At 37.0% G+C, this 18,475-nt stretch overlaps 2 protein-coding genes and 1 long non-coding RNA gene across 3 annotated transcripts; 2 read left to right on the plus strand and 1 right to left on the minus strand.

Annotated features, from left to right (window-relative positions):
- The first annotated feature begins 337 nt into the window (after nt 1-337).
- On the plus strand, nt 338-3,359 carry LOC126615048 (pentatricopeptide repeat-containing protein At5g65560-like). Its single transcript, XM_050282765.1, has one exon. The coding sequence runs from the start codon at nt 382-384 to the stop codon at nt 3,085-3,087; it is 2,706 nt and encodes a 901-aa protein (XP_050138722.1). The 5' UTR covers nt 338-381; the 3' UTR covers nt 3,088-3,359.
- Nucleotides 3,360-3,717: 358 nt separating this feature from the next.
- LOC126615064 (uncharacterized) lies at nt 3,718-6,085 on the plus strand. Its single transcript, XR_007620629.1, has 2 exons — nt 3,718-3,841; nt 4,431-6,085. It is a non-coding gene; the product is annotated as an uncharacterized LOC126615064 (long non-coding RNA).
- LOC126615050 (hexokinase-3-like) lies at nt 6,027-12,269 on the minus strand. The gene is made up of 9 exons (XM_050282767.1): nt 11,642-12,269; nt 9,760-9,910; nt 9,468-9,650; nt 8,986-9,060; nt 8,257-8,412; nt 8,014-8,112; nt 7,787-7,914; nt 6,713-6,794; nt 6,027-6,621 (listed from the first exon to the last, which is right to left on the minus strand). The coding sequence occupies exons 1-9, from the start codon at nt 11,911-11,913 to the stop codon at nt 6,238-6,240; spliced, it is 1,530 nt and encodes a 509-aa protein (XP_050138724.1). The 5' UTR covers nt 11,914-12,269; the 3' UTR covers nt 6,027-6,237.
- Nucleotides 12,270-18,475: the final 6,206 nt, after the last annotated feature.

An 18,475-nucleotide genomic window follows, 5' to 3' on the forward strand; every position in this document is an offset into this window, starting at 1 on the left:
ATTGCATGATAGATATAACTGATTTAAGTTGATTATATAGCGAGCTGACAAACATTATGAGTGTAGAAAATATGTAGTAATTAATAAAAGAAGTTTAAACACACTGTAATCATTTATATATAATGAATTAGTACAATATTTTACACTTTATACATGCATGGTAAGATACATGAGTGACTTAGTAAGGTCTAAAATATCGATGATATCGGAAATATCGATTATCAAAAAAAATAACGGTAATCCAAAAACATGAAAATTTAGATGAAAATATCGAGATATTATGGATATTTTAGACGGCACAATTCGCTGAGCATGCTGGTACAAAGCGTAAAATAGCGGAAACTTCATACAGCGGAAGCTACTAGTGGAAAACTCACGAATATGATGATGAGAAGAGAACTGACGGCGGTGATCACCACGCGCCAAACCCTCCTCCTCCTCCTCAAACCCTTGTCTTCACTCGCCACCGCAACACCGCCGCCCGATATCTCTTCCGAGCTCTTCGCCGTCCTCTCTCACCGGAATTGGCAGAAACACCCTTCCCTCAGAAACCTAATCCCCTCCATATCCCCTTCCCATGTCTCTTCCCTCTTCGCCCGCAACCTCCACCCCCAAATTGCCCTCTCCTTCTTCCGCTGGATCGCCGAAATCCCCCGATACAAGCACACCGTCCACTCTCATTCCTCATTGCTCCTCAACATTCTGCTTCCCAATCGCTGGCTCGATGCCGCCGAGAAGATCCGGATTTCGATGCTCAAGGCCTGCGATTCGCCTGAGGACGCCCACTTTGTGCTCGACCTGTTGCGCCGGATGAACAACGGCGGTTCTGGTTTCGTCGAGTTCAAGCTCACTCTCAGGTCCTACAACTGGCTCCTAATATCTGTGTCTAAGTTTTTACTAATTGATGATGTGAAAACTGTGTTTTTGGAAATGTTGGCCGACAAGATTCCGCCGGATATTGTTACGTTGAATACCATGGTGGTTGCTTATTGTAAATTGGGAAATGTGGCCGGGGCCAATTTGTATGTCAGTAAGATAGTGCAGGCAGGTTTTAACCCCACTAGTTTTACATACAGTTCATTGATAATGGGGCATTGTAGGAACAAGGATGTGGATAATGCTTTTAAGATTTTTGAGGTAATGCCGGATAAGGGCTGTCCAAGAGACGTGGTTTCGTATAATTATTTAATTTGGGGGTTTTGTGAGGCTCATCGCATTGATGAGGCACTCAAGTTGTTCTCTCACATGGGGCAGGGGGGCGATAATTGTTTTCCTAATGTGAGAACATATACGGTTCTTATTCATGCATTGTGTGGATCAAGAAGGAAACTAGAAGCAATTAATCTATTTAAAGAGATGATAGAGAAGGGTTGTGAACCCAATGTATATACTTATTGTGTGCTCATTGATAGCATGTGTAAGGAAAATAAGCTTGATTATGCTAGAAAGGTGCTAAATCAGATGCTGGAGAAAGGATTGAGTCCTAATGTTGTCACATACAATGCATTAATAAATGGGTATTGCAAGGAGGGAACAGTTGAGGCTGCACTTGAGATTTTGGCTTTGATGGAATCAAATGTTTGTTGCCCAGATGTTCACACATTCAGTGTATTGATTGACGGGTTGTGTAAAAGGAATAATGTGCACCAGGCAATGGCACTGCTTAACAACATGCTTGAACGGAAGCTCTCACCAAACTTGGTTACATATAACTCATTACTCCATGGCCAGTGTAAAGGAGGTCATTTCGATAGTGCTCATAGGTTGCTTAATTTGATGACTCATAGTGGTTTGGCTCCTGACCAGATTACTTACTGTATTTTCATCGATGGTCTCTGTAAGTGGAAGAGATTACAGGAAGCTCAAACCATGTTTGATACTCTCAAGAAGAATGGCATCAAGTCAAGTACAGAGATGTTTACTGCTTTAATTGATGGTTACTGCAAGATTGGGAAAATCGATGATGCCCTTTCTCTATTTGATAGTATGCTTGCTGAGGATTGTTTGCCAAATTCATATGCTATCAATGCCTTGATACATGGGCTTTTCAAAGAGAAAAAAATGATAGAAGCATCCTCAGTCATGGAAAAGATGTTATGTATAGGTGTGAAGCCTACAGTCCCTCATTATAATATTTTAATTAATCATGTTCTGAAAGAAGGTGACTTTGATCGTGCTCATCAGCTTCTCAATAAAATGGTCTCTGTCGGTAACAAGCCTACTCTAATTACTTACAACACATTAATTCAGGCATATTGTGCGTTAGGGAATATAAATGAAGCGGAGAAGCTGATGAGTAAGATGAATGGAGAAGGAATTTCTGCAGATTCGTTGACTTACACATTTTTAATTGATGGATATGTCCGTATGGGATTAATTGATTGTGCGTTTGATGTTCTTAAGCGCATGTTTGATTCTGGTTGTGAGCCTTGTCATCGTACCTATTCCTTTCTAATCAAATATCTCTCAAATAAGAAGTTCGTCATGACAAACAGCAAAGCAGTGGGTCTCGATATAATGTTGAATGTCTCTGGAAATATCACTGATATATGGAAGACCATGGATTTTGAAATTGCTTTGGAGCTATTTGAGAAGATGGTTGGACATGGTTGTGCTCCCAATATGAACACCTATGGCGAGCTTATAGTAAGACTTTGCAAAGAGAGAAACTTGGAAGTGGCCCAGAGGTTATATGATCATATGAGAGATATGGGTATTTCTCCCAACGAAGATATTTATAATTCTCTTGTTAATTGTTGCTGTGAGATGCATGTGTATGGAGAAGCAGCAATTCTAGTGCATACTATGATTGAGCATGGTTATTTACCAGCATTAGAGTCGTGCAAGTTGCTTGTAAGTGGCCTTTTTGATGAAGAGAATGACGAGAAGGCTAAGGAAGTTTTTTGTAGCATGCTTCGCTGTGGGTATAACTATGATGAAGTAGCTTGGAAACTTCTCCTTGATGGTTTGATTAAGAGGGGCCATTTAAATAGAGGATCAGAGCTGCTAACAGTCATGGAGAAAATGGGTTGCCAGCTTCATCCTGAGACAAATAGAATGTTGACTGAGGGACTTAATGGGACATGATACTGATACTCTATGTTGTTTTTAAAAAAGAATTGGATGTCGCAAGGGGCTTGTAGCTCAAGTGGGTTAAAGCGTTGACCCCCTGCACCTGAGATATTCTGATTGAATCCCCTCCCTCCACCAATATCACCTGTACCAGAATAATAATTGGATGTTTTTGTCACACAACAAGCCTTAGAAACTAAGGATATGATGTTGTGCTCTGTAGCTTCAGCACTGATTCTCATTAAGGATATTCCGTAAGCTGATTGTAGCTTCAGTGCTTCCACCAAGTTTACAAGCATTTGTGAAGATCATAAGGCAAGTTTGTATCTAAAATCTCAGATTCATTTGGTTAGATATCCTATCATTTATTGATGCGTTCCCTAACACAAATCCATGCATCATATGGCTAATTCATTCGAGGTGTAAATTTTATCTGTTTCTGAAGTAGATATACCCATCTACACACTTTTCTTTTTCCCATTCATACATATCTTATCTGGCACATTTCCTTGTGAACAATCTTGAGTTTGGACTAGAGCCTGCTAGTACACACGTGTGGGCACACACATGCACATGCACATATATGTATGTATAATATATATACACTTGGAGCTAAACATTCTGATCCGTAGATTTGTTTTGCAGGGTATAGCTTGAAGGTTACCACTTGGTTCACGAGAAAGTATTAAAACAATATCCAAAAAGTTTAAATATCTTCCAAATTCTTTGAGGCTTCATCAGTATCTTGTGCACCATAAGTATGTTAAAGGTAAAACCAAGTCTATTGTTTCATTAAATTCAGCTCCGTTGTCTTTGTTTGGTGTTCTGTTATTTTGTCTTTGGTTGCTAAGGAAATGGAGGCAAAGAAATGACCTTGAATGGGTTTGTGGTTTTAAATTTGTCTGTGTGTCTCACTCTTTTGATTGTGGGTTGCTTTTGTTATTTTATCAAGTAATTTACTGCCTAATTGGTGTATAAGAGACAAAATCTTTACCGTTGTTTTATAATTTACCAACACTTAATATCATTTTATTTTAGATGGGAAAATTTGAAATCAAATTAAAACATTTCTTAAGCATATCCCTGACTAAGATTTAAAACTGGATAAACAAATTACTGGTCAAGGTAAACAAATTACTAGGTTATCTTGGGATAACTCTCCGTTGCTTAATTGTTTTAGTTTAACTCTCCGTGGTAGCTTCATATGATATAACCTGATGTTGCATAACTCAATCTGTTATTTCCTTTACGAATCATGTTCTTTCTCCTCTTTGAAAACATTCAAAATAACCAGTTAATCATTTTAACAAGTTTTTGTTTTGCTGTTGTAAATCACCATTCTCCATCAAATTAACCAGCTTCGTTGGTAGTCCATGAAGCACAGGACTAAACTTGAACAATCTTTCTAGGAGACTGTCCAGTTGCTGGAAAACAATACATCACCAAGAGAAGAGGTTGTTTCGATTGTAAATCTCCACCGACCCCTTTGATCGGTAATCTTTGCTTGACAATGTCTGCCAGTTTTCCCATAAAGAAGCTGGGATATATTGTCTTCTCGCCAGCAGATATTCAGCTTCCCAGCAGCGAGTTGAATGCTGAAGAGGTTTAATGGAAGGAAAACAGTAAAGGCAGTAGGAGACAACAAGATCTTGATACTATTTGGCAGAGATGGCTTTGGGGCGTAGGAGACACAAACACCCTTTTGATCATCGCTCAAGCTTCAAATGTCTTCACGTCACATCAACCATTTCGTCCATTCTCCTCACAAAGGCGCTCTTGGACCTAAGATCACGGTCTTGTATGGTAAACAGCCGAGGGTTTCGACCAAAAGTGAAGGCCTTTCTTTTCCATGGTGCCCCACCCAGATCGAACACCAACACTGTCAAAGCCAAAGCCAAAGCCACATCATTGGCTTGGTCAGTCAAGATTGCCCTGTCATACACAGCCAGGTAGTTTTTTAATTTCCCCTGCTTCAAATACATGTGCTCAACCACTGCCTGCCACTGAAGCTCAGCCACTTCACGCAAGTCATAATCTGTCACATAGTGCGTGATATTGTGTGAGCAGGGCACCTGCGGATATATCATCTTGGAGTTTGAGGAGTTGCCACCCGAGGCTTTCAAGTCCTTCAAATACTTCTCAGCTAAGCAGGAGCAGGGCTCTCGCTCAATTGGCCTCAATGTCAGTTCTATGAGCACATTTGAAGGGGTCCACAATCTCCTCCATCAGCCACTGTTGGATCTCGAGGCCTAGGTACAATTTCAGGGGAAAATCTTCCTTGCAATGCTTTCACACACCAAAGTTGCGCGGTCCATTGAGCCGCCCATGGAATGGAAATAATCGGTAGCATCAGTTATCTCCAACTGAAAGTGTTCTTGTATGTTGGGATCATCATTGTTCAAGCTATTGAAGTGGTTCTCCAGCTTCCTCTCTTGAGTTCGAGAAGGCGAACGGCGCTGAGGGTCTCTGAGAATATTGTCTAAATTGCTCAGGAGTTGTCAGTGGGAGGAGCTTGGAAGGGAGGGGGGTTGGGGTGGATCCGGAGGAGTCAGTACGCTGCTGTGTAGAAGGCTGCTTCACCATACATGTCTTTGCAGCAGGATTCGACTGTCTAGAAGGTTAAAGATGGGCTTGAGCCTTGGAAGGTTGGTGATGGTGGTGGTGGAGTGGGGTCGTTCGAGCACCAGGTTTGGTGGTGGTGTTGGGCTTGACGGGTTTTGTCGCCATGCTTCCTTCACCGGAATCTTATTCTTCAACGGTTTCTCTGCAGCCGGTGTCATCATTACGTTTGTATAGAATAGGGTTTCATATACAAGGTGCAACAAGTCCAGACATTTTTTATTTATACTTTGTTGGATTTGTAGCATTTTAGTATTAGCTTTCTAGTGTTTTGAGTAATTTTTCGGTAATTTTCTTGTAGCGCTTTTTAACAACCCAGTTGAGAATTCTTAGAATTTTCCGAAAGTAGGTCATCCATTAGTCCTGCCATTTCAAAGAATTACATTGATTTCCATTTCCATTGGTAGCATAAGCATACACATTTACAAAAAAAATTTATAAGGAAAATATGGACAAACTTTCCTTTTACACAAACAGATGTCACCTATGGAAAATGAAATCTACAATTGCAGGGGGGTATACGTATATATATATATATATATATAATCATAGCAACCGTACGTTATCCACTGGGTAGGATGAACGTGAAGCAGCTAGCAGAGCTGCTCCCGTGGCCGATCCGTCCTCCGTGACCTTGATGAGTACGACATGTTTCGCAATATCTTCGCCTAATATTTCCGTCAACGCTTCATGCAAGTACTCTCTAAACATTGTATATTCTGTATACAAACCCCCCTCCATTGCCACAACCGTTCTTCTCATTCTGTGATCGCTTCTACTTCTTCCGCCTGTGATTCCACCACTCCCATCCCGGCCAATCTTCTTTAAGATCCCCACAATACCAGCAGCTGCCAATCGAGCAGCCCTGCGCGTCACAACGTCACACACCTTGACTATGAGCTTTCGGACCTTCAGAGGGACATCCGGAATCTGAAATGGCCAGATCACCAAACAATATTCTGTTAGAAACTAGAAATCCTTGATGGAAAGAATCAATATGAATAGATTGTGTCTCGTCTACCTCCAGGTTTTCTCTTAAAATGCGTCCTACTTCTTCCAAGTCTGGAGAGTCATCCTCATGCATTGCAGCAATCAACGGCGTCCTGGAAAATATACACCGAAGAATAGTATTTTTAAAAGAAGACAATTGACTCCGGTTGTATAATAGAATTTTCCAACATTTTACTTAGAAGCAAATCGTAGGAAATGCCCTAATGCCACAGATGCTTACAATACGTAACGGGGCTTGGGAAACATGCAGAAGAGATCCACAACAATTACCAATAGGGAGTTTGTTACATATAACAGGGGATAAACTATCTTGCAATACATCTCTAATTTCCCATCATTTCACTTCATACTTCTAACGTTTACAAACAATATTAGAAGCTTGATCGTCCTGAGCATAATATAAGGTTCAATTTTAAATGCTTTTGTGAAGATGGAGAAATCACATAAATTGATATTGCATAGTATTTTCACATTAAGCCTTCAACGCATGATAACATTACCGAAACTTGCCAGTCAAAATTTTCTAATGTTTTCAGAAAAAAGTTGTATATAACATGAACATATAAAAATATGCCTACACTAGAGAAAAATATAATTGTATTGGAATACATAAATTATAAAGTACTAGAACAAATTGAAAATATGGGGAACAAGCATGTATAATGTGTTCATCCAAGTATCCAACAAGTCTCTTAGAATTTATTGAAAAAAAATAAAATGTAAAATGAAAGTTATCTATTTTCTGTCTAAGTGAGAGTCACGACCTAGGCGGTCTAGGTGGGTTTAGACAGGCTAGACGGCTGCCTAGAAGAAGTTATCTATTTTGTGTACAAGTGAGAGATGCGACCTAGGCGATCTAGGTGGGTTTAGGCAGGCTAGGCAAGCGCCTAGGCAGGTCTAGGTGCCCTTGCTTATTTTTCTTTAAACGCCTAGGGGTTAATTGTGGCGGTGACCAACCGCCAAGCGCCTAGGCGGGGATTTTAGAACAATGATCATATCAATATTAACTAATTATTCTAATGGCATTTTGCAATTCAGCCAATAAAACGAAACTGTATCAGCAAATGGCGCAGAGAGAGAATACCTCAAAATGAAAGGCATATATAACTTGGAAGATATAGGCTCAAAAATTTCCGACTCCTGTGACATTCTGACAATCACTCTCCTAACAACATCGCCCAGGTACATTCCCGATATCAATTTTTCAAAACCCTGTTCAAAAGTTCTTTGACTAAATGAGATTCTAAAACATCATATTTGATTCAACAACTGCAAAATCAATAATAACACGAGTAATAAAATGAATCTTACCTGATCATTTGGATTAGGGCTATCAGCATCTAATTCAGTATCATACACAGTTCTTGGTAAATGAGAAGACCAAAAATTTCCCCATTCCATATTGACAACCTAATAAAGAACAATTAAATATTATTTCAAAACAACAATCTCATGTGAACAGATGGTTGAAAAAAGCACCATCTCATCAAGGTAAAGGAATAAATTATATAAACATATGCATGTATATAAGAAGGGATACAAGATAATAGATACCATGCCTCCAGATGCTGTAAGTAGTCCTTGAGACTTAATTATAGCATCTGTCCTTTCCAAATAACAGGCATTAGTGCCAGTTCCAATTATTACTGCAGCAACAGTGTCTGTGTCGTGATAATGTCCAAGTGATAATGTTCCCACAGAGTCATTGACCTGGTTAAAGGAAAAGAAGAACTATGTTTACAGATTTTACATCCAAAGCAGTAATCAGAATCATACAAATAATTGTACAGGGGCACATGCCCGCAAAAGTTACATAATTGATAAAATACAAGGATATTTTTATGTTCACAAGTTACAATGCAAAAATACTGAGTTTAGGGTTCCACATCAGAAGCCGTTACCCTTTCCTTTTATAAAAACCACTTAATAGTTTTCGTTCAATGAATTGCTTTTCCTAAGAAGAGTAGTCTATACAAAAGAAATTCAAGAGTCCAGGCATAATTTTCAATTCGATAAAAGACGTATAGGCATAACAATAATACCACCAAACATATAGTGAATTTATTACAGTGATCAACTAGCCTCCCATGTGATTTAGGGACTACAGTATATGTAGCAGAGACAATATTAAGAATTTTCCCCTTAAAACAATATTTTCTATTTCAAAGATAAAATTTCTAGAACATTTTTTCCACTTAAACAAATCCCATGTTAGCACAAATTTAATCTAATAGGAATTTACAATAAGTAATATTATTTAAAGATGAGAAACAGCAATCTTACAAGTGCTGCCACACTCATATTTAGACCCTTCTTGGTCATTGCTTTCTCCAAGCATCCTGCAACCTCTTTTCCAATCTAACAAAACATTTTAAAGCACGCATATATCAGGTGAGAAGGGGGGAAGCTCCTGCACACATAATTTACTAAAAAACAACTTATTAAGAAAATTCCAAAATCATCAAATCCTTTTTACGACATGTCTTAGTTGATACAATTAAACAAAATCAAGATGATTATTTGGTTTTTTTTTCTTTTTTGGTATTTGGTTTGGACCACATGGAATCAGCTTTCTGGATCATGCACAAATCAAAACTCAACCTAAAAAATGAACCTCAAACTGATTAAAATAGTGATCCATGTAAGATTTGTTATGCATCAGCAATAAGATATTTTTTCAAGCAACTATACTCTTGCCTTCACAAAGTTCCCTATAATAGTTGAGTTTTGTTGAAGTACAATATACTGGACACCATGCAACTAACCATGTCTTCAATCGCAAACCCTTTTGTCCATTTTAATAAAGTGCCTGATGAAACAGAGGTTTGTTTCACTGGAAAAGAGAACATAAATCCAAGCTCCCTTCTTCTGTCCAGCGAAAGCTTAGAATCGTCTGTTTCTCTTTCAACAAACTCCTTTACTGATGAAGCAATAAAATCAAATAGAACCTGCAGGCAATTGAGATATATCAGCTTCATGACACTAACGGTAGAACGTTGAGAGTTTTCAAGTATGTGCTACGCAGTTATAGATATCTGAATGTACAAATTCAGTTACCTCGCTTGTCCCAGTCATCAAATTTTGAGGAATATCTTGTTGATGTACATCATGTTCCAAGGTAGAGGACCTTGTACCTCCAAGCTTAACCCGCAAGACCCTAAAGTTAGTACCGCCAAGATCTAGTGCATAATAAGTTCCTTTTTCGCTCCTGACCCATAAGATAAAAAATAAAACTAATCAATCTCATTTTCTTTTTTAACAAGAAACAATACTTATAAAGAACTAAAAGACTATGCACATGCAGAATCAACAAACTGTCCAGCAATAGAGAAACTTTAAGCACTGTCAATAAGATTAACAGGAAACCTATCACCAAAGCTAAGCTAAACATAATATTAAATGACAACATCCTGCCAATTTGCATCATCAAGAAGAATAGTACCTCTTGAAACTCAACAGAAACCAAAGCCTATATAAAGAAGTCCAAAATCAAACTGTATCCAACAAAAGCTCCATACCCACCCCACCATATTTAAAAAAAATAAAAAAATCTTTTATTTGGTTATCCACACCAACCAAAATACAGCCATCACAACAGCCACACAAGACTTTCACGCTATTATTGTACACAATATCATCACCATTACAAACATCATATACTGGAACACATTTTCAAATTATAGATTCAGAGGCAATGGGTCATTTTATTGACAACAAGACATTGCATCAATCATTGGCAAGCTGGACGGATAATTGATATGGACGTAAAACAGGATAGTATATATTTCTAAGTAAATAATGACTTATCAACTATATTTATGTCTAAGCTGATGGCCAACAGTGTCACCAATAAATGGCACAATCATGTCCTAGTTGAAAACTATGATAGTGTGTTTAAATGAGGGACTTTAGAGCTCCATGTAACTTAGGCTAAAATTGTTAGGAATGCAGTACAAAAGTTAGAGTGCATTTGTAGTGTTTTGTAGTGCTTGAGTAGTTCATTGGTAGTGTTCTTGTAGTGCATATTTAACAATCGAGTCCAAAGTTAGATGAAATTTTCATCCAAACATGACATAACTGAATGTGAAAGTACTGTGGAATAGATTTTGAGGTTAATACAAAATGAAAAGTCAAATACTTCTAGATGAGCAATACATTGAATCTTAAAACCACACTCATAAAGACTTTTACTATATCAGCGTGAGAACAGAAGGAAATGGAAGAAAGAACCCTTTCGATTCTCGAAGTCATATTGGTAAATTTTCAAGAAACAAACTTATGCCCAAGCACAATACTGATTGGATTGATCAATTAGTGTCGAACGTCAAAACATCAAGGACGACTATAAAATTTAAAAAATAAGAAAACCAACATCCCAATTGAAGAACTTGAATGTCAGTTCAATCATCCCAATCGAAGAACTTGAATATCAGTTCAACTGAGACGAAGGGCAGAAAGAAGACCAATATCCAACAATTCCAAAATAGCACCTTTGCTAAGAAATATAAACGAGAGAACTATTCGACGACACACATCAGATAGTAATACGAAATGCATACAAAAGTGGGGGGAACGAAACTACAGTAACACAAGATAAATTGAAAAAGAACTATGACAGTAAGAGAATTGTAACAAAATAATAAATCATCAAACCAAGTAATCTCCAATCAAATACATCCCTAAATATGAAAACATTAAAATAAAGTTACTTTCTTGCCCCAAATAATCAAAGAAACGCAACAAAACATAAACAATAAACCCATTAAAATCCAATTAGAAAAAGAAAGAAAAAAATCCCGATTAACAGAACCACCCAAATTTTCATCAAATACAACATTACCATCTAAAACCACCAAAAAACCAAAACCTAATTGATTAAACAGATAAAAGAAAATCCCCATGGAAGAAGAAAATCAAGTGGAGCATTCAAAACTATTACCCATCGGGTAGTTTATCCACAAAAGTGAGCAGCATTTTGAGCTTGGAGCCACCGTCAGAGGCCAAGCCAGCGTGCATCTCCACCGCCATGGCGTCCACCACCTGCCTCAACCTCCCCACTGTGGTTTCACAGCTTAGCTCCAGGTCCTTCAAGACCCCAAACACTCTTCCCCACTTCCTTCTGCTCCTTATCCTCCGACCCACCACCATCGTCGCCACCGCACACGCCGCCACCGCCACCCCAACCGCCAATCCCACCGCCACCTTCCCCATACCCCTGACTTATCCACGCCCCCTGTTCCCAATTCAAAATCTCACCGCCAAACGGCGTCGTCTCGTCGGCCTACTAGCGAAACGACACCGTGTCACCATGAACGCGGTCCGGCTTATGTGGTTTGTGGCGTTTGATTGTGATTTTGTGAGAGCTCTCTCTCTGTCACTCTCACACCCTCCAACAGTCAAAAGCGGCGTTTAGATGGTTCCAACAGTTTGAATTTATCGACGGACACTGGTCGGAGTTTGATCTCCGGTGGTATTTCCGGCGATAGTGGCCGGAAAGTGGTGCGGGTGACCCGCTCGAGAAAAGGCGCTAGAGAGAGAGGTGAAGCCAGTGTAGGACGAATGCGCATGGTGGATACTTAAATAGTGGTCAAAATGACAAAATTGCCCTTATTCGTCCAAATGGTGGATTTGTTCCAGTATCTGCGGCGATTTTTTCACCCTTGTGGGGGAAGATTTTGTGGAGGTTAAAGGGAAATCCAAGATTTTATACTCGTGTGTGGTAAAATTTGTCATGATTTGTGATTGTGGGATAATAATTAGTTTGATTTTGTGTGGAAGATTATGAGACTTCCAATTGGGGGTGAACTAAAGACTCAAAGATGCTTTCGTAGTCTTCGTATTTGGAATAAGTATGCAACTATGCATTTTTTCATAAGTAGAAATTGTGGTAGCAATAATCCACTGTTTTCTGTCTTGACAAATATATACTTACAAAATAATCAACACATTAAAGACTAAAGCATCACACGCCCACCAAGTGGGGGATTTGACCAATAGATTTCTGATGCTTAAGTTAGTTCGCTTGAAAATACTGATTATTTAGGGTTTGTATGCGTAGCAAAAAACTTACCGAAAATTAATGGAGATTGAGGTATTTGTAGGAGAAGGTTGCCAACCATGGGGTTCGAGTTTTGCACTACACATGACGGCATCCTATTGGCAAAGATATGTCATATGTAAGATGCGCGAGGCAATAATATTCCCAAGATATCAATTAGGAGATAATATCTTAGGATGGTGATGGGAATATCTCTGATTGATTGTGATAGAAATTCCTTACTTAATAAAGGTGATATTCAATTAGAATGTATTAGCATATAGGATTTAGTAATTAACCCTATTGTTAATACCTTTGACTTTTCCATGCCACGAGCAGAGGAGCTTTGAGCATTTGTTGTCAGCTACTTGAACCTTTAAGGATGCTAAGCTGGGCCAGGAATAAGGGTGGGTTCAAAAAACCGAAAAAAATTGGACCGAACATCGAACCGAAACCGAAAAACCGAAAATCGAAAAAAAATCAAACTGAAAAAGAAAAAGCCGAACTGAACCGAACTTTATTGGTTTGGTTTTGGTTTTGGAGGTTTGGAAACCGAATTGAACCGAACCAAATTGAATCCCTTTACACTTTAAGAATGTATGCCCATAGTGTTTCTTTTGTGAAACTTTGTTGCCAAGTTTGAAACTAACCTAGGGCTTTTTCAAGAAGCATACTTGGTTCAATTAGGGAGTATATTTCATTGGTTATAGACGAAAGTTTTGGAAGGATTTGGAACTTGGAAGAGCTTCTTTGTTTGTTTGCTTTTTAAATGGATACGGTGATCATTTTTCTTTGCAATTGAGGTTGTTAATATAATAGGATTGGTTTATATGATCTTGTATATATACAACTACCTTCCCACTTTCCACTTGTTCTTATTATTAGTCTACCAATGCAAGCCTTTTCTAAATTCCATATTAAAAAAGTATCAAGTTTTATAAAATAAAATAAAAACCAAAACCGTACTAAAACCGAACCGAACAAAACCAAATTGAAAAAAAATCCAAATTGAAAAAAATCAAAAGAAAATTGAACAGAAGCAAATGAAACCGAACTCACCCCTAGTGAGGAATCTGAAAAGCCTACCCATTTAATGAAAGCAATCTTGTCTTTCTTGAGAAAATGTCTACGCGTCGCCTTTTGGATTTTTGCAATTATTTTTTTGCTCCACATAAATTCCTTTTGTATTATTATGGGCCAATTTGGGATTGATGTGCTTTTTTGAAAAACTGCTTCTGTTGTATTTTAAGAATAATCAGGTGCAAGATAAAGCGGTTGAGCATTTAATAAACTATATTTTAAAAGTGTTAGTTTGAAAAGCAGTGTAAAAGCGTTTGGTAAATTTTAATGTAAAAATGATAACATTGTATAATTGCAAAAAATGGACATAATAGTGTAGGTGATGGTGAAGGCAATGTTGTGATGGTGGTGGTGGTGGTGCCAATAAAGGGGTGTGGTGGTTAGGCTGCATAGGTAACAGTGGTGGTAAAGGTGGTGACAACAGCGATGGTGGCCGTTGTGGTTGTGATGGCAATGGTGGCGGTTGTGTTTATGGTGATGGTGGCAGTGCCAGCAATGATGGTAGTGGCAATTGCGATGGTAATGGTGGCGGGTATGGTTGTAATGTTGGTGGTGGCAACAGTAGTGGTGGTGTAAGAGGTTAGAGTTTGTAAGGGTAGGTGGTGGTTGTCACTTTGTACTCAGGGAAAAAATGTGTTTAGAATGATAAATAATGTCATTTTTTAATTAATGAGCGTATTACATTAATTAAGAATATTCATTAAAGACTTAACTTCTCTTTTTGTTAAATCAGCTTTAAAAAGCAACATACAAGCTACTTTTAAAATATGCTCTCTAGATGTCGTTGTAATTAAAATAAATGGGATATTTTATTTTTAGCAAACATTTTTTACTGTTTAACTTTAAAATGAAGATTAGAGGCTGCTATTGAATACTTTAATTGTATGTTTACACCGTTAATTGTATGTTTTGACAACATGACCAGTGAAGATTTTTCTAAATGAGAAAAAGACCTTAGTGTGCCATTAGAGGCGGCCATAGAATACTTTGAGTCGTATCAAAATAATAGTATCTAACAATCCATCATTTGAAAAAGAAAAGAAAAAAGTTGGGGTTTCATGATTTTCATCACTGACTACACTTCACAATTGAGGTGCGAGATGGATCCATCCATGTACCAAAAAAGAAAACCAAAAAGGGCAAAACCGGAACAAAAAGCTGTGTAAGGAAGGGTTTTGGGCCTTTGGCCTCTCTCTCCCCAATCAAATAATTTTAAATTTTAAAAAAAAAAAATTGGGGTTTTTTTTTGTTGTGTGGGGCGTGGCCCGTGGGGGTTGGCAATGCCATATTCGATGACAGCTGCGTTCCGAAAAGAGGGAAACGGCGACGGTAGCTGCGTATGCGCCGCCGTACACTCGCCAGCTGGCTCCCGCTAAGACCCAGCTAGCCTCGCTGTAAAGCTACCACATACAACAAGTACTTCCTCACCCTTTTCCCCATAATCCTGTGCTGTATTGTATTATATATCTATATATTTTTGTTTCTCTGCCCAAAACCTTTTATTTATTTATTTATTTATTTATTATTTTTATTAACATATAAATAAAATTTGATCAACCAAATTAAATACAATATGTGAACAAGTATTAGTGTCACGTTTTGAAAAAATAGAAAGGACTCATATAATAACGACACTCTAAATGTCAATGTGACAATATGCCACAATGTGAAATGGACCACCTTCAATTCTTCCAAAATTTAGGTAAACAAACCTTCTTCTTTTTTTTTTCTTTTTTTTTCTCTCTAGTAGGATATTACAGTTGTCAATTATAGAAATCACATTGTAGCAAACAAAAGATACGTGATCGATGGATTTTTTTTATATAATTTTTTTGCTAGAGAGATGGATTTTTTATTATTATTATTGAAAATGCGAAGAATTCCCAAGTTAGAAGGTTAAGAAATCTAACTAGAGTTCATAAGAAGTTGAGACATTGTCCCCAATCAATTTAAATCTCAACTTTTTTCATGATCTCATAGTCATTTTGGCTGCATCTAACGGTCGAAAACCACACTTACATGTTATTCATTTAAACATAAATGGAACCATCTTTAACATAAACTCATAAGAATAAGAAAAAGATCAAGAAAAATGTTATACATGCAAGGCCGCCCCTAAGAATTTGGGGCCCTAGTCAAGCTTTTGAAGTTGGGTCCTAGAGTTCTCTGACTCTCAACCTTTTGCACATTGATATGTACAAAAAAAAAAATATTCGCTCAATATATGAAAAAGTCTATTTCTACATCAAATATCATTATTTATTAATATTAAAAAAATATATGCAAACATTACTTAAATATTATACGTCTCGCATTTTCCGCGTTTCTAAATGCAAATGTACTAATTAAGTTTACATAATCTAATTTTTCTACCAATTCTTTTTCAATTGGTGAAATAACACTCATTCAATCTTTCTTGTGACATGATTGATCGAATATAAGATTTGATCAACTTTAATTTTGAAAAACATATTTCTGCAGATGCAGTTGTAACAGGTATGGTAAACAAAATTTATAAGTAAAGCAACCCATGCATTGGGAAAACACCCATTCATATGTCTCATATAGTTTCAACACTTCCATTGCCCATTTTTTTTTTCCTTCGTTAAAGTTTATCTCAAAATTCTTAGCATACATGCATGTAACGTCATGTACTATAAAAACAATGAGAAGATTTTAGTTATACGTTAGTCATGGCAAAAAGAAAATGAAACAAGTTGATAATGTATATAATAAGGTCATCACTAATACAATAAAACCTTTATAAAGTCATAAAGTTGGGACCAATTACTTAATATAGGTGTAGTTAAAAAATATTACTTATTTATCCTTAATGAATATTGTATTTTCTATATACGATTCCTTGGGGTGCCAAGCATTTTATTTCTTGCACATACATACGAGCAACCTCGAAGATGTGACATTAACTCTAGAAACTACAACATTGTCCCAAACAACATTAGAGAAATATTTTAACTCATCTTAAACTTTTGCTTGTAATGTTACATTTTTTGTACTACTTGACCGTTACTACTATGTGAATGTGTGTTTCCTTAATATAAGATAAAAAAGAATCATAACTTATTACAATGTGAAGTTTATTCCTATAAATAAATCGTCTCAAGTTGGGGTCAAAAATTTTTATAACTTAAAAGATTATTCCTTTATAGAGTACTACTTTAGAGGTTTTACTATATAAGCTTTATTTTATATTTCGGTCAAACTGGTTTGCTAGACCTATGAGCTCTCTCATAAGAGACATCAAATTAATCTTGGATATGAGAAGGAATGGGTATGTAAAGGAATGAGGGATGAGATAAACATTCTCCTTATGTTATTGGGATACCATCATTTTTGAGGTATGCTATACCCAAAATATGGGACCTATTTTTTTATTCCTTTTGTTGTCAGTAAACACATGAATAGAAATAATACTAATACATTCGAATTTAATTCCTTGCAAGTAAACATCCCCTAACAGTAGCTTAATTTATGTGCTTAAACTCTCCTTGTTATATTTAGAGATCTTTTAGTTTAAATACCAACTTATTTTTCTTTTAAAAAAATCTTTTAGCTAAAGTATCATATTTTTAAGTTTAGGTACCAATGAAAAATCAACCAAAACAATTCTATACATAATTACATTATTGTCCCTCAATCCTAATAGGTTTCGGACTAGCCAACTTTTTCAGCAACTCACCAATCAAAATTTTCAATCTTAAGGTCACCGTCCGATTTGAATTTCAAAAAAAAATAAAATATCAAGCCCAAGGAGCCTATGTTTTTATATTGTAACAATCAAGTAGCACGAGAGATAGCAAGTAATCCGGCACAACTTGATCAGACTAAATAAGTTGAGGTGGATCAATATTTTATCAAGGAGAAGCTAGATATTCAGTTAGTAGACATTTCATTCGTGAGGACATACCAACAACTGACAGATGTTTTAACACATACGGTGTCTGCAAAATTGTTTCATGACTCACTTGGCAAGTTGGGCTTATGATTTACGCACCAACTTGAGGGGTAGTGTTGACGCGAGTGCTAATGTATCATAAGATATTCAATGTATGTTGACGTGAGTCAATGTACTATATAAATTCATCGTATTTTAGCTTGAGTAAATGTACCTAAAATAGAGATCAATATTCCCATAAGAAGGATTCAATGTAAAAACTCTCATATAAAAATAAATACAATACAACAATTCAAACAGTAAAAACTCTAGTATAGCTTTACGCTTTTATGTCCATCTTGACCCCAGATAATAGTATAACTAAGATATCAATAAAAGGGTGAGATAAATCCAAGGTGATAACTCATGATTTAGATGTCACAATCATGATGGCAAATATGAAAGTGAGGTGTAATAATGCACTAACAAAAGGCACGAATTTAGATTTTCATTGGGATATTTGCTGAGATTTGGGTAGTTTAGGTCAAAATCTTATGGATTTTCAAGCATCTGACTTGTGCATGGCCAATGAGATACAAGTCATATTGTAAGCAGTGACATATAAACGATGACGAACCTACGTGACATGCCTTGATTTAGACATATACCCATTTAATTATCTCCCCTTTTCCCCTTTTCCTTTACCTTTTTTTTCCTTTTTTGCTACGTGCAGATTAACAAGGCCAAATAAACTCATCTTT

The sequence above is a fragment of the Malus sylvestris genome, chromosome 3 (assembly GCF_916048215.2).
Source record: "Malus sylvestris chromosome 3, drMalSylv7.2, whole genome shotgun sequence".
NCBI classification, from domain to species: domain Eukaryota; kingdom Viridiplantae; phylum Streptophyta; class Magnoliopsida; order Rosales; family Rosaceae; genus Malus; species Malus sylvestris.

What these genes read in the sequence shown, in the direction of transcription:
- LOC126615048 (XM_050282765.1), top strand. Translation starts at nt 382, where the DNA reads ATGATGATGAGAAGAGAACTGACGGCGGTGATCACCACGCGCCAAACC.
- LOC126615050 (XM_050282767.1), bottom strand. Translation starts at nt 11,913, where the DNA reads ATGGGGAAGGTGGCGGTGGGATTGGCGGTTGGGGTGGCGGTGGCGGCG. An exon ending in GGTTTGCGATTGAAGACATG is followed by an intron (nt 9,061 to 9,467) that starts GTTAGTTGCATG and finishes ATGTTTTGTTAG; the next exon opens with ATTGGAAAAGAGGTTGCAGG. An exon ending in TTACAGCATCTGGAGGCATG is followed by an intron (nt 8,113 to 8,256) that starts GTATCTATTATC and finishes GTTCTTTATTAG; the next exon opens with GTTGTCAATATGGAATGGGG.